This window comes from Nicotiana tomentosiformis, chromosome 12 (genome assembly GCF_000390325.3).
Source record: "Nicotiana tomentosiformis chromosome 12, ASM39032v3, whole genome shotgun sequence".
NCBI classification, from domain to species: domain Eukaryota; kingdom Viridiplantae; phylum Streptophyta; class Magnoliopsida; order Solanales; family Solanaceae; genus Nicotiana; species Nicotiana tomentosiformis.
Genome location: NC_090823.1, coordinates 136,276,855 through 136,297,066, shown reverse-complemented (window position 1 = coordinate 136,297,066; position 20,212 = coordinate 136,276,855). Strand labels below are relative to the sequence as shown.

General features: G+C 35.1%; 1 protein-coding gene across 1 annotated transcript; it reads right to left on the bottom strand.

Moving 5' to 3' along the window:
• Nucleotides 1–163: 163 nt before the first annotated feature.
• Nucleotides 164–10,447, bottom strand: LOC104087825 (DNA (cytosine-5)-methyltransferase CMT3-like). Its single transcript, XM_009592389.4, has 21 exons — nucleotides 9,860–10,447; nucleotides 7,395–7,432; nucleotides 7,195–7,294; nucleotides 4,563–4,670; nucleotides 4,359–4,478; nucleotides 4,178–4,277; nucleotides 3,905–4,074; nucleotides 3,705–3,770; nucleotides 3,364–3,624; nucleotides 3,117–3,175; nucleotides 2,968–3,034; nucleotides 2,508–2,837; nucleotides 2,366–2,434; nucleotides 2,197–2,283; nucleotides 2,005–2,092; nucleotides 1,653–1,741; nucleotides 1,465–1,569; nucleotides 1,352–1,395; nucleotides 1,181–1,250; nucleotides 988–1,091; nucleotides 164–577 (listed from the first exon to the last, which is right to left on the bottom strand). Exons 1-21 carry the CDS (start codon nucleotides 10,337–10,339, stop codon nucleotides 421–423), a joined length of 2,712 nt encoding a protein of 903 aa, XP_009590684.1. The 5' UTR covers nucleotides 10,340–10,447; the 3' UTR covers nucleotides 164–420.
• Between the last annotated feature and the right edge of the window lie 9,765 nt (nucleotides 10,448–20,212).

The following is a 20,212-nucleotide window of genomic DNA, read 5'->3' as shown; positions in this document are numbered from 1 at the left end:
GAATATCTTCGTTCCTAATCTTATATATTCTAGTGTACTCGTACATCCACCTCAACATACGCATCTCTTCTTAAGAGGCCAACACTTTACCCCATAAAAACATGGCCAATCTAACCACCACTCTATAATGTGCCTAAATTTTCCTCCCAAGTTTTAAATCACATGACAAACTTGAAATATTTCATTGAATTGAATGATAGAAATACAATTTCTAAATAGATAGAACAAGATGCAAATGCTTGCATAAAGTTGTTACATAAACTCAATGTCTTCACCAACTTCAACATTGGCAAGCATTCACTTTTTGAAACAATGTCTGAATGCAAATAAATATATGATAACACCCTATGAATAATCAGTCCCCATAATCTACCTAAAGGGGGAAACACCATTTGATAGTTGCAGGTAATTTCACTTCCTTCATTGAGAAACTTCAATCTGTTCCGCGTGAGAAGGAAAGTTATCTGGCAATGACATTAATGGTTTTCCTTCAGAAGATCCCTTCATCGCCATGGCCAAAGAATAACCTAGAGCTCGGGCTACTGGAACAGCAACTGCATTACCTACTTGGATGTACCTGAGTAACATAAAACAACCAAAAGCATGTAACAACAAGCAAGGAAAATGATGTTTCAGGTACAAATGAACTAGTTCACTATCTCCATTCATAAGCAGCTTCTGGACAATAATTAGTAAATTCAAGAATAAAGGATGGTATAACCAAAGAGTAAGCACAATAGCCTTTATAAAAGGCTCCAGATACCAGCAGCTCATTAACACTGTTAGGAAAACTATGGCTCTGGCATGTTTCCATATTCATGTATTAGTTTAAGCTCAAACCAGATAGTATTCCAAGTGAGCATAAAAACATGTCAGCTTAGGTACCAGCTTTATAGGTGATATGGAGCATAGGAGGGAATTACTGAAAGAACTACTTAAAAGAAATCAGATCTGTACCCATACATTACATTAGGGTTAAAGTGATACCTTTCTTTGATTGGCCCTGTCAATTTATAGTAGTCAGGGAAACCTTGGAGCCTTGCATTTTCACGAATTGTAAGCACTCTATTCTGATGTGGATGTATTATGGTCTGGAAGGAATAACAATGGCATCAGGATGAGACTTAACACAATTCTATGGTTTGTGTCTTTGAGATAAGATGGGAAAGGTAAAAGCTACCTGATTATGGGGTTCAGCTCTCGTCACTACTGTTGGGACAGTTTCATCCCACCACAGACGACCAAATGGCCTGCATGATTTCACACCATGAAAATCGGTACAAATATTATGGAAAAGCAGATACAAATGCAAAGAAAATACCAAATAAGAAAGAAAAAGGTGTATCCTTACTTTGTGGAACTACCACCAACAAAGCTCATAGCATAGTCAGGGACCTGTTGATTTTAAGCATCATAAGATCCAGAAAAAAAAAACAGAGAACTGTCAGTCAAATTAAATCATACCAAAGGCTTCCCTGAAGGAAGTTTTACTCTCTCCACATCTGGATCCCATTCAACTTTATTATCAGAACGAACACGAACTCCAGGCAAATCTCTGAAGTTTGCACCCTAAAATCACAGGTCGATAATTCAGCACAGCGAAGAACGCATTCCATAAGTACAACAACTGGCCAGACAAACAATTTGTATACCTTCCGCTTGGGAATTTGACAAACACGCTGATAATCATCATCATTCAACTGCAGAGGACGATGATCATATAGAACACTTCCCAGCGCCCCTACAATATAGCAGAATCAAAATTTGAAAGCAGCTGAACCACTGTTTGATGTAATTGAATGACTGAACTGTATTAGCAAAATATTCATTAATGCAGAACCCATTTTCAGCTCAACCATAATTAGTACATGAGACTTCTCAAATGGAATTGGTGTTTTAACTGACACCCCTCAGGGGACCAAGCTGTTAAACTATGAGGTGTAACATGCAAAAAAAATGGAACAAACGGATTTACATTAAGCTACAAGCAAAATGTGGACTCACCATCCCTCCCCAATCTTATAAAATGCTGGAAATCAGACTTGGGCTCATTAGTGTAAATCATTTCATCTCTTTGCTCATTATTCTCCACCTGAGAAGAAAAGCTTGCACATAAACTAGAGGGAAAATGATGCTTAATATATGGTTAAGTAATCAGAGGTGGCTTACAAAAAAAAACTTTAATCTCTTACGTACCGAAGGAAGATCAGAAAGTGCATCACCAAGAAAAAGTTCTTTCTTTAACTCTAATTCCTGGCCTTCATCAAACGCAACTGTGTTTGACTGCATTCGCACATGGATGCACATTTAGTCAAATAGCAAACGCTACAACATTCATGGGATTATAACAAATTCAAAAACCTACCTCAAACTCCGTGGGAATAACACCCCTCACAATAACTTTATGTGTGGGCAAAGGATATTGTGGCAACTTCTGCACAACATGACAAGATTTAAGTAGACTGAGGTTGGTAGATTGATGCACTGCATTTCAAAATCAGTATTACCTCTGATGAAAGTGCACCCCACATAAAGACACGCATGCGAAACTGTGGAAGACCGTAAGCACCAGCTGCCATCATACCCATGCGGGCTTGGTAGTTCATCCCTACCAATCTGCCCAACGCATATCGCCCTAGGAAACCGTTGGAGAATTTAATAAGGTCTACCACGTTTTCCATTAGTACAAACCTAGGTTTCAAGAAATCCACTATGTCCATGAAGACATCAAGCTGTTGATTTTTTGGATCCTCCAGTGGATTTTCTTTATTCCTAAAACGGTTGAAACCACTGATGCCTTGGCATGGCGGTCCACCGCATATAACATCCACATCCCCCTACAAAAAGATGAATAGAAAAATGCAATCAATATGAGTCAGAATCACAAATCATTAACAAGTTGACAGCCTAGAAGTGGTTTAGAATTTGGAACCCAAAACTAGTTAGAAAGAGAGTAATGAAGCTTACAGGCAAAGGCAGAAGATTTGCTTTGAAGCCTTTGGTCACAAACTCTTTTATTTTCTTCGGGCATTCACTATAACAATATGCCAACTAGTTGGAAAGAATTTAAAGAAAAACATATGTTATTTTCAGAATAGACTGCTTCAAGAGTGTACCTTAAGCCATCTATTGGCTCCCAGGTGTCTTCCTCTGGGCCATAACCTTGCCAGTGAACCTATATACAAGGTAATTAAAGTAACTTGAGAACAATGACATGGGTCAGAAACACAGAACAAAACAAAGTTGACAACAGAAGACTTCAGCTTTTCCACAAAAGAAATCTGTAAATATTCTACCAAAGAAAATATGGTTGACAATGTGACATACCAAAAATTAAAGATTCCAAGCTCAATGGTTAAGTACCTTGAAGTAAAGTCCAGGTTTCTTAACTGCATTTGGATCTCCATAACAAACTTCTAAAAGTTCTTCAACCTCAAAATTTTCGCCTCTTTTATCATCTCCAGAATCTTCACTTTCATCAGCATTTTCATCTTCTTCAACTTCATCAATTACTTTTAAATGAGGGTGTGGAGGAACACTGCTTTTTACCAAGGAACAAGAGCTGCAAAGCTGCATCCACTCCTTCAGAAGTGATAAGAAGTCACTGGCATACTCATTTCTCACCTGAATAGTGCATTCATTTTCTTCATTGACAGGCCACCAAGAAAATAGAGACATATTTATGTCCAATGAAAAATCTATACCTGAGTCTCTGGGTGGTTCAATCTCAAGCTGTCACAAGCAAAGCTGTTGAGGTCAACAGCCCATTTCTGCATCCAAGAACTTATATTAACAAAACAGACAACAGGACAGATGGTCTTATAAAGAAACAAAAATGCAAGCCACATTGTGCTGAAACAAATTGGTAAAATATAGAATAAACAAGCAGAAGGAAAGAACATACAGTAACAAGTTTAACACCGTTGCTATTAGCACCAAGGCATAGTCCAGTGGACATTGCCCCACATCCTGAATACAGATCCAAGAGCTTCTTTTCCAGATTGTGCTCTTTGACCTCACCAGCATCAGTGTCACTTGATATAGTCGAAGATGAACTAACTGGACTTGAAGAATCTACAAAGAATTACCATCTCCGTTATGCAAGTTTACGCTCGAATATTAATGTGAAAGGAACTGAGCTGTATTCAGCTATGTAAACGAGCAAACAAAGAAATACCAGGTGGCAAGCTCAAGAAAGATGAGTAGGGCAGCAGGTACATCATGTCATAGTAGAAATCACAATTTGATTTAGCATTTTCCTTGAACTGTAAAGTTGCCTGCAGGAGCATTCAGCATTCTTTAGTTCAACCACCCAATGCCAAGACATAGTATCCACCAATAAGGTAACAAAGACATACATTTGAAGGCACAGGAACAATCTTGAGTTTAATCACAAGGCAATCGATTGGGTTATCGTCCATGATTTCAGAAAGGAACACACGCTTCTTGTCAATGAACTGATCATGGCTTTTAATAACCTAACAGGATATATGATGTCAGACCATATAGCATCACAAAGAGGACAAGGAAACCTTTCATATGATAGAGTTGGCATTTCTTACAGTATCCTTAGCTCTGTAAAACCATTGAGCAGTAAAATACTGCATGCCATCAACTGCTTCAAAGAATTCTACAATCTTACAAATGTAATCCTCCTCACCATCAGCAGCCTAGTTACAAGAGAAATATTAGTCAATACATGAATCCATCATATGGTCATATGTATCATAATAAACTAAAACAAGCAATCAACCGGGCTAAAAACAAAGAAGGCTTTAATCCAATAATTTCACTGTTTAAACAAGCAGGTTCCACAGAGAAATTGAGGTCAAATGCAACACAGACAAACAGTGCCAAGTATAGACCTAAGCATTCTTTCTTTTCTGCTTTCTTTTCTTTCCATTTTTTTTATAAATAATCTATGCAATCTTTTTTTAACTTTCAAGTACTAATACTATTTTAATTCTTCCAATCAATCCCGAAGAGCAACAAAAAATTACAATGATTTGGTAAAAAATTGACATTCCTCCAAGCTTAAGGTACAGGGACAGCATTCAGCGCAAACCCTAAGGTATTATTTTCATTTTATGTCATTAAGACTACAAGCAACGTAGGCTAGCATGCTAATAGAATCAGACATTATTATGCCTGGAGACATATTCTAAAGAAGATTAAGAATACTGTAAAATAAAATGATTACCATGGCTTGTGAAAATAAACAAGACCAAACGAATTGTCTAATGATTGATTTATCAGGTTAACAATTTTTCACTGATGCCAAACCTCTTAAACCAATACTTTTCAGGTCTAAGACAAGAAATTAAGACTGTAATTCATTAATTATAAATTCAAATCTTTGAAATATTGTTAAGAGAAGTTCATACAAGCCACATACCTCAACTATTCCATTAAGTACTTGATACCTCCCAGGATAATGAGCAACTATAATATGATACTTCTCACACATGTAGTTCATAATAGAAAGGCATTCTTTCCTCTTTAAGATTTTCCTATCTATTTACACAAATATCTAAACCATTGTTTCAAAAGGCATTTTCGGGGCAAGACCAACCAAAAACGCCCCGGGGTGAAAGTCTCAAAAGGTGTACGCCCAGCAATTGGGGGTGTACGTCCGGACGTTCGAGGCACATTTGTTTAGTGAGGAGTAAGCCCCAGAGACTTTCTCAAATTAAAACAAAATTTATTGAATAAGTCATTCATATAATACCCAAATTCTCAAAAGTTAGTTTGGTAATTACTCAAAAGGTTTAAAAGGGAACTCAAAAGTATTAAATGTAAAAGTCAAAACCTAATTCATGATCTTTCCCAATTTTTTATCGTGTCCGCTAGTCTGCTAATATCTCACAAAAGCAACAAATATTTAATACTTTTTACAAATACAAAGAGAACTACATTCTACTTCATAAGAGCAAATTCAAAGTTAAAATTGGAGGATAATCATACTTTTTGATCTTTCATATAGAAAACTTTATTCTTTTAGACTCAAATTATGTGTGCTTGTAAATAGTGTATAATAGATTGTTTTGATTAGTGTTTTTTGTGGGGATGGAGCATATATATAGTTTTTTTCAATTTTTATGCAATTTTATTTGTTTATAAATATTTACTATCATTATATTATTTTATAAAATATTAAAAATTGAATACCTATGAGGCTTACACCCTGTGACTCGGGGTTTACAACCCGCTGAGGCATATGTAAAACGCATCACCTTAAGGTTGTATAGATTATAAAATAGCAGCAATCAAAATACAAATGTTGAACAATGCAAAAACAAAGATGGATGGAACTTTAGATTCATAAGAGACTTCGACAGTGGGAAATTCAAGTGACACAAGCTCTCAACTATCAAAGAAGGCTACTAAATTTGAATAATGAATCAGATACCATAATATGGCCAGTAAGTAAGAATAAGATATCTAATATTAAAAGCTGCTAAAGGAGTTTGATTCAGCTTGTACTAGCAACAAAGAAAATGTGCCTAGGAGAATACTGAAGAATGATCCATATAAAGTGGCTTGTATTTTTTGGAGGTACATATCAAGCAATGATTACGCAGCAGAATATGCAGGAAAGAGGATTCCTTATCTACAGCAGATGCTTATTATGTGAGAATGAAGTGGAGAATACAAGGCATATTTTCATTCGCCGTCCTGTTGCAGGCCAGCAATGGGACTTATTTTTCATTGTTATGGGTGTCATGTGGGACATACCTTCTTCAGTAAAACAACTCCTAGGTGGTTGGAAACTGACTGGATTGGAGGAAGAGAATGCTAAAGTAATTTGAAACGCAGTTTCTGCTTGCGTAATGTGAGTATTATGCTGGAAAGGAACAGCAACTGTTTTGGAAGGAAAGTTCGATCCATTCACAGCTTGATATCAAAGCATACAATAGTTGTAGGTTCAAGTCTCACAATAAGTCATTATTAAAAAATCACAAAATTACCTCAAATTAGGAGTGTATGTGAGAGGACATGTTGAAAACATGATTAAATACATAAAATGTGAAATTACTCAAAAAGTTTAAGCTTTAAGATAGATAGTCACAAAATTCAATAGGACTCCACAAAAAATACCCAAATTCTTATCAAATCCTTTAGAAACGGGTAAATCAACACAATGAAGGATTCACATAACATAGGCCAAGGTTACTTTTCACTACAATATTTTACCTTCACATGTGCATCATCCTCAAGACAATAAATCTGACCATCAACCGATGCTTGAGTAAAATGGCACTTAGCTTGAAGTTGCTGGTCTGAATCATCTTGACTGTAACATGAAATTACCAATATCACATACGCCAATCAAAATAAACAAAATTATTATGAGCCAAAAACAATGTTGTGGTGGACAGTTGTGCAAAACTTACCCATTTAAGCTCTTAGTACCATTTGCTTTCCCCCTATTCTGTTTTCAAAACAAAAAACAGTTAAGTATGTAAAAATAAATTAAACACTAAAAGGTTTTTGGAACTACTGTCTTTATTTCATTTTATATATCTTTATCTTTATAAATTATTTAAAAAAGAATGGCACTTTTTTAGATTTAAAAAAAAAACATCAAACTTTTCATTTTACTATTAATGAATGCTCACATACCCATAGGCATGTCACAACAAATTTAGGACCACAAGTTCTAAGAATACATTTGGTATGTGCCAAAAGTATTTTACTCTTACTCTGAACCCAATCAAACAACAGTGTGAGTATTTTCAACAGTATTAGGTCCACTTTACATGTACTGTTTCAGGTTTGAGATATAACGCATACACATTCTATATAAGTATTCAACTAAATGGTAAATAAGTAGTAACAAAAGAGATACCACTGATCACAACTTCAATTTGAGACATATCTTCAACTTTGAAATGCCTCATAATGTTTGAAGTATCCCTCCATACAGCTTTTGCAACTTTCCAGAACTCAAATACATTGAACGACCAGATTTAAAACTAAGATGTTGATGTTCTCTCACATACTTTTTTGTCAACAATGATTTCAATATTTTCATTCAAACTATCAAATTAAAACGGACAAACTATCAACTAGCCTCTTGAAACAGACAAATATAGTACTACTACAATAATTTGTTAGATGACACTTTTAATTCATGAATAAGATTTATGTGTCTACTTAACAATAATAACTATATCTCTATCTTAGACAAATTGGGTAGGCTATATGAATCATCGCAGACAATGTTTCTCCATTTAAACTTAATCACATACCAACATCTTACCAAATAAAAATAAAAGAAAATTAGTATTCCATCCGTTTCAATTTATATAGCATATTTATCTGATTAGTACATTCCAAAAAGAACAATATATTTTTATATTTAGAAAGAATTTAACTTTATACTTGTTATTTTATCCATTTTAAATTTTGATGAAGAGCTTTTATAGATACACAAATATAATGATACTACAAAGGTTTTAGCATTTAAGATTTTAAGATCATAAATTTTAAATGTTTTTTTCTTAAACGATATGTCAAGTAAAACTCAATCACATAAATTGAAACGAATAAAGTACTAATAATAATAGATAAAGGACCAAAATATAAGAGGATGCATGTGTATTTATATTAATGTGGACAAAAAATGAACAAGATAATTGCATTTCTTCAGAAACTTCAAAGGTGCCATCCAAATACAAGCATTTTGAAATACCAAAACCCTAATCAATTTTAAGCAGCACAATTTCATATATACGATACAAAACTATTAGAACATACATACTCTTTATATTTTAGAAAGAGTTTGACCATAGATTCCGAAATTTGTTTTGAAAAATATGATTTGGGTGAAGTTTGGTTTGAAGATGAAAATGTATTTTGGACATCAATTTTCAAAACATATTTCAATTTATTTATTTATTTATTTATGAAAAACATGAAACATAACTTATAAACACAAGTTATAAAAAATATAAGAGATACTAAACAGTAACTTAATCAATAAAATTGATTATATTATAGCAAATAATAGTCCTAAACATAAATAAATTAGGTACAAAATTATCATTTTTATACTGAACTACATAATAAAGTATTAGATGATTGAGAAGATGAATAAGCATTGTTACAAAATAATAAATGGTGGGTTATTTTATAAAATATAAAAGATTGGAGCAATTTTTTAAAAATGTAATAGTAATATTTTGTGCCTAGTTTTGTGTTTTGAGAATTTTTCAAAATATGAATAAAATTTATGAACAAACTAGTATTTGCCAAAAAACAAATATTTTTTGGCAAAATTTATGGCCAAATGGGTACTTAATTTATGTGACACTTCTCGATGATTCAAACTATGTGAGCTTTGATCATCATTTAAAAATGCATTTATAATCATATTGGCGTGAAAAGAATTGCAACTTATAATTCTCTTTATATAATTTTAGAATATACAAATTTTAACTGTAAAATATTGAGTTAATATAATCTAATAGCTTTAAAATTATCGTTTGACTCTTCATAAGTGAAAATGATAACATAAATTGAAATAGATGGAGTAATTCTTATGCTAGAGTACCCAGATAAGCAAGAGTAAGCCCTGATGGAAAGAACTCATGTTAGCTTGAAGGAATTCAAGTTTTCAAAAAACTACAAAGCCCGTAGTAAAGAGCAGAAAATTCAAGCAAGAGCATCAATAGCTTAACTTTTTCCATTATCCTTTTGTCTATTTGAGCATCTAAAAAGTATCTATTTGCGATAAACAAGTTAACATAACACGCAACTTTCTGAATTCAAAGATATTCTACATTTTAGCAGCTAAAAGAATGTATTTCACAGTAAAAACAGATAAAAAACTTTTTTTTTTAAAAACGTTTCTTACATAGCGATGAGGCCACCTTTGACGAGCTTCTGCATCTGGAACAGGTTCACCGTAAAGTACACACTCTTCATCCTTTACATTCTCACCTCTCTTCGGCTTCCTTTTCGAAGGCGAAGCCGCTAAGCTCTTCTTCAAAGTCCCGTGCTCCGTCTCATCTACCTCTTCTATAAAATCACTCTCCACTGCACAATCCTCCACCTCTGGATCTGGATCTGGATCTGGCTCTGTCTTTTCAGCTACAAAAGAACCTGAATTTTCAACAGCTCGTCTCTTCGATTGAGAATCTACTGCTTCTTTTTCAGTTGTCCGTCTCGTAGATTTCTTCTTTGTTGACAAAACAGGTTCCGACTCTTCAAAATCACTATCAGCTGGTGGAGCTACTACTGGATCTGGCTTTGCTGCGAGTCTCTTCGATTTCCTGCTAGCCGATGAAGACTCCGGCTTTGACGCCGGAGAAGTAGCTTTACGTTTGCTCGGCATAAGTAAATGTAAGGATATTTGAAGAGAAGCAGTAGGTTAGGTCACAGCGGCGGCGCCGTGGGTACAGTGGCGGAGGATGGAGAGAGTGAGGAAGGGCAGAGTGTTGTTATTGGCTTTTAAACTTTTTTGGGACTTTGGGTAAATTTTGAAAAGTAGTGGGAAGAGGGAAAAAAAGGCGGGACTGGCGGAATTATTGGGCATTTTCGAAAGTGAATTTGAAATATGGCCTGAGTTCCGGAATTGAACGTTAGGGATAAAAACTTTATTTAGTAAGTAATTCTTTTTTGTGTTTATATATTTTATATTTATTACAAATTGAAATAGACATTACACTTTAAAATGTTTCCATAAGAAGAGAGGAAATTATGAAAAAAGTACCTTATTCATTGTTAATTTTGCTAATTTAGAAGAGGTACTCCTCATCTAGAAAATATTAATTATGTATTAACATGGTGAATAATTATGTTCATATATTTTATTTTTATTGCAAATTGAAATAGGCAATACCTTTCAAAATGTTTCCATAAAAGGAGACGAAATCTTCGAGAAAATACCTTATTCATTGTTAATTTAGAAAATATACTAATTTAGAGAAGGAACTACTTATAATGTATAGAAAATGTTAAGTTATGTATACGATGATGAATAATTATTCTCTACATCTAACCTTAAGTAATATTCCTACAATCAAATATTGGATGACATCATGTGAAATGTTTCATAATCAAATTTAGATCAGACATATTGCAAATTTGAATATTTATCGTATAATTACAGTAATTTCTCATGGTTCTCAATTGTTGCGTTGCTCGTACGGAATGGATTTAATTTACTTGATTAAAGAGTGAGTTATAATTTTTTATTCCTATGGTAAAATAACATGTATTTCCATTTTAATTTGTCACTTAAGTGTATTAAATAATATGGCTTAATACAAACATCGTGTATGAAGTTCTTTTTTTCTCTTGACATACTAACGCCATTTTGTGTTATGTCGTACTTAACTATTAGATAGACGAATGAATTTGATTGATCTAATTGGAATCAATTTCAGTAAACAATTCAGGAATGAAATATTGATATACCTATGATTCATGATATTGAGTAGAAATAAGAAAAGAAAAATAATTAATTCTTTTGAAATCTTTAATGTACTGGAATATTGAAATTATTAAGCAACTTGATTTATATGTCGTAAAAAAAAGGGAAGATTAATTTTTTCTTCAAAAACTATTAGTTACTCAAAGCGGATAGTTGTAAATCTAGATTCAAGTTACTATAAGCTTTTCTAATAATTTGTAACTTCGCTCAATCATTTTAGAGTGAGATTTTCAAGAACTGAGCTGAAATACGAGCTTCGAAACTCCTTAAATGAAGTTTCAACTCTTAGCGCAACAAAACTTTAATTTTCATATGGACACTCATCAATCGAGATTCAGTTTTCTAGCTCAAATTCGATACTTAAATGAAGCAAAAACTAACAAAATAAAACAAACACAATGATAGAAGAAGTTGGGATGCATTGAAGGAGAAAAGGGAAAAAACAAAATGTGGTAAATTTGAAAGACCTTTCGTTGGAACATTATGCTATTCGAAGACTTAGCGAGGTAGTTTGGGAAACATTTATTCGTATAAGGTGCAGATAGAGACAAAACTTAGATTGTAATTTTATGGGTTCTGAATTTTAGAACGATAGACTTCAAGTGTTAATAATAGAGCTCTAGTTTAATGTTTATACTCGATTAATAAATTTCTTCATACAAATTTACAAAAACTAGTGTGTTCTGTCAAATTCGTAGTCGGCCTAGTTGCGCCCTAGTAGCAGCGTGTAGGTTAGAAGTGGTCTTTAATGTTGCCCTAAGGAATGAAAAGGAATTTCGAGGATGATCTTGGTAAATTGTCATTTTTTAGGTCGACTATTAGAGTTTAGCCATATTTTTTAAACTGTATTGGGAAAGTAGCCACTTATTAATGCGAAAATACAAGTTTGAACAAAAATAGCCCTATCTAAAACATGAAACAACTTCATGGACGATTGCTGAATTTTGAATGCTTGTAAGTTTAAAATTCATGTATTGTTTATGGAGATTGAATGGCCTGAAGTAGTTGCTCTCAATTGTTGACGTATATAAATTCAAATTTTATGAATCATCGTATATTTTTCTAGATTTTGCATTAGTAAAAGTTCAAAAATCAGCAAAAAACAAATATGTTGGATATTGTATTTAGAAGTTAAAAATTGTTGAAGTATAATGTAAATTCAAAAATCATGAATCATTCCTTATCTGTTCTGGATTTTGCATTAGTAAAAGTTCAAAAACATACGTTGCTTCAATACCAAATTTAAAATGTCAAATATTTCATATTAATAATATTTAAATTTAAGAAAATCAATTCAAATAATGCATAGAATAAAAGGAATCAAGTTTCAACTAAACAGGTAAAACAATTAGCAGGAAAAGGTCAAGCAAATTTAAGGTATACAAATCAAAACAATGATGCAAAATATAACAAGATTTAATAAATTAATTAATATGCAACAGTGATCTTCACAATTTAAAAATATAATCCTTCACGTTTAGTCCGTGTACACACTCGTCACCTCGTGTACACGACTTTCATCACATTACAATTAATACTAATCCTAGGAAAAATTTATCTCATACAAGGTTAGACAAGTCACTTACCTCGACTTGCTCCAATTATACCAAGTAGTATGCTTTTTTCTCAATTTTTCAATTCCGTTCGACTCGTATCTAGTCATAATTAATTCGATACAGTCAACAAAAATTATAGAATTAATTCTGTAAGAGAATACTACATTTTTCAATACAAATCCGAAATTAACTCAAAAATGACCCGTGGGGCCCATGTCTCGGAATCCGGCAAAAGTTACGAAATATGAACGCTCATTCAACCACGAGTCTAACCATACCAAAATGACTAAATTCCAATAACAGTTCGACCCTCAAATCCTCAAATCTATCCAAGAGGGTTTTCAAATTTTTTCCAATTTAAATCATCAATTAAATGTTAAAAACAGTGATAGATTCGGGTAATCTAACAAAGATTGAGTTAAGAACACTTACCCCCAATGTTTTCTCTGAATATCTCTCAAAAATCGCCTCAATCCGAGCTCCAATTCGTTAAAAATGAAAAATGGGACGAAGTCCCATTTTCAGAACTTAAACATTCTGCCCAAGCTTTTACTCATCGCGATCGCGAACATCCACACGCGATCGCGAAGCAAAAATTACCACTTCCCAAATTAACTCTACGCGACCGCGTATATCCTCACGCGGTCGCAGAGCATAGAATTCCCAGCTCTACACGATCGTAGTCCTCTTCACGCGTTCGCGAGTCACAAGGTCTCAAAGCTACGCGATCGCATCCCGCTTCACGCGATCGCGAAGCACAAAACTTAGCAGCCCTCAATTAACCTTACGCGATCGCAAACAATGCCACGCGATCGCGATGCACAGCTTGCCAAACCTATGTGATCGCGGTTGATCTCACACGATCGCGAAGAACAAAATTAACACTGCCTCAACTAAGCCTACGCGATCGCATCCCAATCTTCGCGATCGCATAGAAGGTTTAAAATACCAGAAATCAGCAGCTACCAGCAGTGCCAAAATGAAGGAAAATACTCCGAATACCATTCGAAACACGCCCGAGCCCCTCGGAACCTCAACCAAATATACTAACAAGTCCGAAAATACCATACGGACTTAATCAAGTCTTCAAATCACATCCAACAACACTAAAAACACGAATCACTCATAGATTCAAGCCTAATGAACTTTGAAACTTTCAATTTCTACAAACAACACTGGAACCTATCAAATCAAGTCTGATTGACCTCAAATTTTGCACGCAAGTCATAAATGACATAACAAGGCTATGAAAATTTTCAGAAATGGATTCCGACCCCGATATCAAAAAGTCAACTCCCCGGTCAAACTTCCAAACTTAAATTCCTATTTTAGCCATGTCAAGCCTAATTTCACTACGGACTTTCAATTAAAATTCCAATCACGCTCCTAATTCCAAAATTACCATACGGAGCTGTTGGAATCATCAAAATTCTATTTCGGGGTCGTTCCGGTCACTATTTGAACTTCAACTTTTTATTTTTTATCAAAATTCTATATCTCGGGCTAGGGACATCGGAATTTGATTCCGGGTATACGCCCAAGTCCCAAATCACGATACGGACCTATCGGAACTGTCAAAATACTGATCCGAGTCTGTTTACTTAAAATATTGACCAAAGTCAACTCAGTTGAGTTTTAAAGCTCAAATTCACATTTGTTTTTCCATTTTTCACATAAAAACTTTTTGGAAAATTTTGCGGACTGTGCACGCAAGTCAAAGAATGATAAATAGTGATTTACAAGGTCTTAGAACACAGAATTAATTATTAAATTTAAATATGACATTTTGGGTCATCACAGGCTGCCTGTCAAAATCGAGCTCCCTGTCAAAATCGAACTCCCTATCACAATCGGACTCCCTGTTAAAATCGAACTCCATGACAAATCCAGCTCCCTGGCAAATCGGGCTCCCTGACAAATCGAGCTCCCTGAAAAATCGAGCTCCCTAACAAATCGGGCTCCCTGACAAATCAAGCTCCCTGACAAATCGAACTCCCTAACAAATCGAGCTCCCTGACAAATCGGGCTCCCTGACAAATCGGGTTCCCTGGCAAATCGAGCTCCCTGACAAATTGAGCTCCCTGACAAATCGGGCTCCCTAACAATCGAGCTCCCTGACAAATCGGGCTCCCTGTCAAATTGGGCTCCCTGACAGATTTGTAAGTTATAAAAACAGGGGACTTCGTCCCATTTGCTATTTTTGACGAATTGGAGCTTGAGGAGAGGCGATTTTGATATATTTTCAAGGAAAAATATTGGGGCAAGTGATTCTAACATGGATTTAGTCAATATACACGAATATATCTTTGTTTTCACCATTTAATTAGTGTTTTGAGATAGAAATTTGGGAAAATTTTAGAAATCTCCTAGAAATGAATTTTTGAGATTTCGGTGTCGATCCAGAGTCGGATTTGAGTGAAACTAGTATGGTTGGACTCATAATTGAATGGGTTGTCGGATTTTGTGAGTTTCGCTGGATTCTGAGACGTGGGCCCATGGGCAATGTTTGAGCTAGTTTCGGATTTTATTTAAAAAATATAGTATTTTCTTATGAAATTGATTTCTATAATTTTTGTTGACTGTATCGAATTAATTATGACTAGATACGAGTCGATCGGAGTCAGAAAATTGAGGAAAAAGCATAATACTTGGTTAAATTGGAGCAAGTCGAGGTTAGTGACTTCTCTAACCTTGTGTGGGGGAAATTTCCCCTAAGATTGGTATTGATGTGATTATTAAAATGTGTTGAAAGTCGTGTACACGAGGTGACGAGTGTGTACACGGATTAAATGTGAAAGATTATATTTTTAAATTGTGTAGATCATTGTTGCGCATTGATCTGAGATATATACTTCAAATTTGTTTGACCTTTTCCTACTAATTATTTTACCTGTTTAGTTGAAACATGGTTTCTTTTATTTTGTGTATTATTTGAAGGTTGATTTTTTTTTAAATTAAATATTATTAATATGAAGTATTTGACATTTTTCAACTTGATATTGAAGCAACGTATTAAAGATTTTGAATATTATTTTCCTGAATTATTTACTCCTGAATATTTTTGTAAAATTTTCGTACTCATTGTGATGGGGCGGTGAGCTCTTTATTATGGAAAAATATTATTGATGATTTATTTTGGCATGAGCTGTGAGCTCTTTATTATAAAAAAATATTGTTGTTGAATTATTTTGGCAAGTTAAATTATTTCAGCACTTGAGGTGCAAATTGTGATATATTATGATATTGATACGGATGCGGTGGTATAAGGTCTGGGTATTAAAATGCATGCGGTGAGATAAGGGTGGCTTGATGCGCGTGGCTAGTAGGGGGAACTACTATAAGTCATGCGGTGTGATAAGGATCGCTAAAACGCGGGATGCTATTTCAGAAAAAATATTTACTTTAAAATAAATTGTGAAGGCTCCCGCGGTGAGATAAGAAAATGAGATATTGTGAATTTGTTTATGATTTGGGACTACGAGGTGGTACCTCGGGAGTGCCCTTGTTGATATTGATTTATGGCCGCAGTTGCCTTTGATTATTGTTGTGATTTTCTTAAAGCTGAAAAGAATTCTGTTTTGTTTCCACGAGGTATTTATTTGCTATTATTTGGTGTAATTAAATGTGACATACTACTTGATTCATTTCCATTTTGATTTTATTTTATAATATTGTTTAAACATTTTACCATGCCATTATTTATTCTCCAGTAAGGCCTGACCTGACCTCGTCACTACTCTACCGAGGTTAGTCTTGGCACTTACTGGGTACCGCTGTGGTGTACTCATACTATGCTTCTGCACATCTTTTTGTGCAAATCCAGGTACATCTTATCAGACCAGGCATCAGTAAACTAGTTGTACGAGGAGACTTCGAGGTATATCTGCCAGCGTCCGCAGACTCCGGAGTCCCAGTCTATCTTACTATGTTGTCTTCCTTATTTGCTTTAGACTCTGATGTATAGAGACATAGAGAATAAATTCTTAGAAGCTTGTGACTTATTTCTACCGGGTTTTGGGAGTTAAAATTGTTTGAATTGTAGTTTATTTATTTCAGATATTTAATATTATTTCGCATTGATAGGCTTACCTAGTCTTAGAGACTAGGTGCCATCACGACATCCTACGGAGGGAATTTGGGGTCATGACAGCAGAAGTGTAGTATGAGTACAATCGACCACATGTACTCAATAAGTAACAAACCTACCCTTAGGTTGAAAGTAGTGACAAGCAGGTACACAAGCCAAATCCCAACACCAATAGCCAATAACGACTCATAACAATATAATAAAAATAGTACAATAAATAACTCATAAATATAATATTCAGCTCGTCCACAATTCTTAAAAAAAAATAGGCATGCTTTTCAAGTATATCATTGGAAACCCAAATCTTTATCGAAAGCACCAAAATATGAGCAAGTTTGCAAAATCGTGATTTTTTCCTTCCAAAACTGTTCAACTGGTAAGTATTTCATTATCAAATGGCATGAGGAAAAGTACATCTCTATGCCTACATGTCAATGTGCATGTGAAGTCATGAATGATGCAATATCCTATAGCATGAGGAAAATACATCTTTATGACTGTACGTCAAGTGTGCATGTCAATGCAATGCAACATAGTGAACAGCCATATGCATACTCTCAGATTATCAATCCACTCAGTCCTCCCAATCACTCGGCATTCGCACTCAATAGGTACCTGTGCTCACTGGGGGTGTGTGCAAACTCCGGAGAGGCTCCTTCAGCCCAAGCGATATAATCCATACGGACAACTCACGTGCTATAGTATCAATATTTGGATCCGCACGGAAAACTCACGTGCTATAGTATCAATATCTGGATCCGCACGGATAACTCACGTACTATAGTATTAATATCTCAAAATCAAGCCCTCGGCCTCACTCAGTCATCAATCTCTCCAGTCTCTCGGGCTCACAATGTCATGAAACTAGCCCAAAATAATGATATGATGTATCAATAAATAACTAAAGAGACTGAGATATGATATGCAATAAATGCATATGACTGAGTATGAAATTGCAATGAAAGCAAATAACTCAACAACAGTAATGACCATAGTAGGTCCCAACATGATAAGTATATAGTCTAGACATGGTTTCTAACATGAATCACAAATCAATAACTCTAGTACGTAGAGATTTCATGATTACAGATAAGTTCAGGTAACTACACAGTACTACATAAATAACGAAGTCACATTTCACACGGTGCATGCCGACACGCCTGTCACTAGCATGTGCGTCACCTCAACACCAAAAACATAACACGTATAATCACGGTTCATACCCTCAACTCCAAGATTAGAAGAGTTACTTAACTCGAAGAAGCCGAGTCCAATATCGAGCAAGCTACACAATGCTCCAGAAATTCAATTCTGCGCGTATCAACATTCGAACAGCTCAAATTTAGTCACAATTAATTCGATTCAGTCAACAAAAAATTATAAAAATTAATTCCATATATAATACTAATTTTTCCACAAAATACGAAATTACACTAAAATATTGCTAGTGGGGTCCACGTCTCGAAACCCGATAAAAGTTACAGAATATGAACGCCCATTCAACCACGAGTCCAACCATACCAAATTTACTAAATTCCGATGACAACTCGACCTTGAAATCCCCAAATCTCATTTTCCCGTGAATTCTCTCTAAAAATCGCCCCAAAACCGTGGCTGGAATGTCCAAAATAACAAAAATGTCAGACCCTTCTGTTTTTGTAGCCTGCCTAGTGTTTCCACTTCTACGGAGTACTAAACTGCATCTGCGGTTTCGCAGATGTGAGGTCCTCTCCGCTTCTGCGGACAAGAGGTCTGCTTCTACGGCCTCGCATTTGCGGAACCCAAGTCGCTTCTATGATTAGGCCCCTCCCCTCTCAGTTTTGCTTCTGCGATCAACTCGTCGCAGGTGCGAGTCCTCTTATGCGGTCTTGCATGTGCACCTGCACCCCTTGCCCTTGCCAAGCCAATTCTGCTTCTGCGCAACCAAGCTCGCTTCTGCGAGCCAATTTCCGCGGGTGCGATTGCATCAGTAGGCAACAGCAAGTTTCAATTGTTCTAAGTCCAAATTTGATCTGTTAACCATCCAAAACTCACCTGAGGCCCCTGGGACCTCAACCAAATACACCAACAAGTCCTAAAACATCATACGAACTAAGTCGAACCTCTAAACCATATCAAATAATGCTAAAACCACAAATCATACCCCAATTCAAGCTTAATGAAACTAAAAATTTTCAACTTCTACATTCGATGCCGGAACCTATCAAATCAAGTCCGATGAACTTCAAATTTTGAACACAAATCATAAATGACATAACGGACGTATTTCAAGTTTCCAGAATCAGATTCCGACCCCGATATTGAAAAGTCAACTCCCCGGTCAAACTTTCAAACATAAATTTCCATTTTAGCCAGTTCAAGCCTAATTTAATTACGGACTTTCAAAAAAATTCAGACACGCTCCCAAGACCAAAATCACCATACAGAGCTATTAGAATCATCAAAACTCTATTCCGTAGTCGTTTACACATAGTCAACATCCGGTCAACTATTTCAACTTAAGCTTTAAATCTTGGAACTAAGTGTTCCAATTCATTCGGAACCCTCTCCGATGAGTCAGATAATTATAATTGAACACAGGATAAGCAGTAAATGGGGGAACATGACTGTAATACTCAAAACAACCGGCCAAGTCGTTACAATTAGTCTTCAGAAGAAGCTAATAAAGAATTATTACCCGAGGCTAATTAACATAAACTCGCTTATATTTGTAAAATCGTGAAATACATTAGATCGTTACTTGAGTGTAAATTCCCTTTGCATCCATGCTTGTAGCCATTGATCATATTACTTGCTTTCTAGGTTAGTCATTTTCGCAATTAGTTATAAATATTTTCTCAAAACCTTTTTAAATGCTTGGCTTAGCATAATAAGTGATAATTATCTTACACACCTAATCGCCTACATATTGTTATCTGTGGGATTCGAACCCGACTCATAGTTGGGTATATTATATTGCATGCGACCGAATCCATTTAATTGTTAGTAGTGGATTTGGAAGTCATCAGTAGTCACCACTTCGCCATGACTTTTACTCTTTTTTGGCATTTTAGGATCATAAAACTGAAATTCTGCCAGATATCAGATTTTCGTGTGTTATAGCCCACGCCTTCTGCATTGGCCAGGGCA